General features: G+C 58.2%; 1 protein-coding gene across 1 annotated transcript in view; it reads right to left on the reverse strand.

Annotated features, from left to right (window-relative positions):
* Positions 1-434: 434 nt before the first annotated feature.
* The window catches only part of LOC109294014 (angiopoietin-2-like), a 20,950-nt gene continuing 19,849 nt past the window's right edge, over positions 435-1,535 (reverse strand). The window contains exon 8 of the mRNA XM_019512197.1: positions 435-1,185. Within this exon, the coding sequence (XP_019367742.1) occupies positions 1,025-1,185 (161 nt within the window). The 3' untranslated portion in view covers positions 435-1,024. The remainder of the gene's footprint in view (positions 1,186-1,535) is intronic.

A 1,535-nucleotide genomic window follows, 5' to 3' on the forward strand; every position in this document is an offset into this window, starting at 1 on the left:
GGCAAACCTCTTACCGATGGGGCCTCAGGTTGACCTAGTAGGTCCTGTTTGCTCGTTGTGGGGAAGTGCAAATCCCCACATACAGGCAACCTGTCACGGACTGTCAGCGCAAGAGCCCAAGAGCGCACACCATGGAGTATCTGAGCCGGGGTCGGGGCTGCCCTGTTCTCAGAGCCAGCCCTTCCACGAGCTGCTGGTCCCAGTGAGACACGTCGAGTCGAACCTCTGTTATCCATTCCTCTGCTGCCCTCTGTTTCCCAGCTCTCCTAGGAGAAGGCCAGACTAAATGAGGCCAGCAAGCCTTGAGTCTAGGGCCTGCTGGGAGGGGGAGGGCTCCTGAGAGCCACCTGCCACCATCACCATATCCTCAAGGCACCCTCCTAGGCACAGCAGAGGTGGGCCAGCACCCAGCACAGAGGACAAACACTCGCTCATACATAGGCCTTAAGGCTTGTAATGGGCTGAAGCAAAGACTGGGCCTACATTGCTGGCCTTAGGGCTGTTCTGATGTGGACCCTGGGGTTCAGGCCCATGCTCACCCCCACCCCCTGCTTGTCCTAGCCTTGCCCCAGGCCCAGGAACCCAGTCCAGCACAGTCGCATTGTCCATATGGGTATCAGCCCCTCACATCCATGAGCAGGGCACCATTACCAGCCTTGGCACACCAGCCATTTGTGTGCAAGCCAGCTACTAACACAAGGACAGACTAAGACATAAGCACAGGCTTGGTTTGTGGAGCAGGAAGAGCCCCCTGCTTGCAATTGCTTGTGCTGCCCTGCCCATGGGACACAGGCCTGGTGCTGTTTTGAGCCTGAGCAGCAGGGGTGATGCAGAGTCCAGGGTTGAGCTAGTGCTCACCACATTTTTGCTCCCCTGGGGTTAGACGCTGACATGCCATGGTGCCAAGGCTGGTCGCAGCCTCAGTGACTCAGAAGCCTCCGCGACTGGGGCTGTGCAGCTCAGCTCTCTGCCAGGCCAGTCTTTCCTCAGTGGAGGTGGGACAGCCCGAGCTTGCCGCCCACCCTCAGAAGTCTGCTGGCCGGATCATCATGGTCGTGGCCTTCAGCCTGTGGCTGGGCCCCTTCCAGTAGTGCCACTTCATGCCATTGTACCGGACTGTTGTGGAGCTGGCTGGGTAGTACACCCCATTCAGGTTGGAGGGGCCACAGGCATCGAACCACCAGCCTGAGGACAGAGCGGAGACATGGATCATTGGCTTGGTGAAGGGGTCCTGGATTCCCCATCCTGCTCCTACCCTCCTGAGGAGGGGAAGGGGAGGTAAGCCAGAGAGGCCCCTCCACTTTGGCTGCTACTAAGTGTGCCTGTTTTTTTCATAGATTCATAGATTAAGGGTCGGAAGGGACCTAGTAGATCTTCTAGCCCGACCCCCCGCCAGGGCGGGAGAACAACAAAAACCCCAAAAAGAGAAATGGGACTCAAACGAGTCCAGCTAGGTGGGCATCCAGCCTCTTCTTAAAGACCCCCAGGGTAGGGGCCAGCACCACTTCCCTTGGAAGTTGGTTCCAGCTCCTAGC

Source organism: Gavialis gangeticus, unplaced genomic scaffold (assembly GCF_001723915.1).
Source record: "Gavialis gangeticus isolate Ggan-Ray unplaced genomic scaffold, GavGan_comp1, whole genome shotgun sequence".
NCBI lineage: Eukaryota > Metazoa > Chordata > Crocodylia > Gavialidae > Gavialis > Gavialis gangeticus.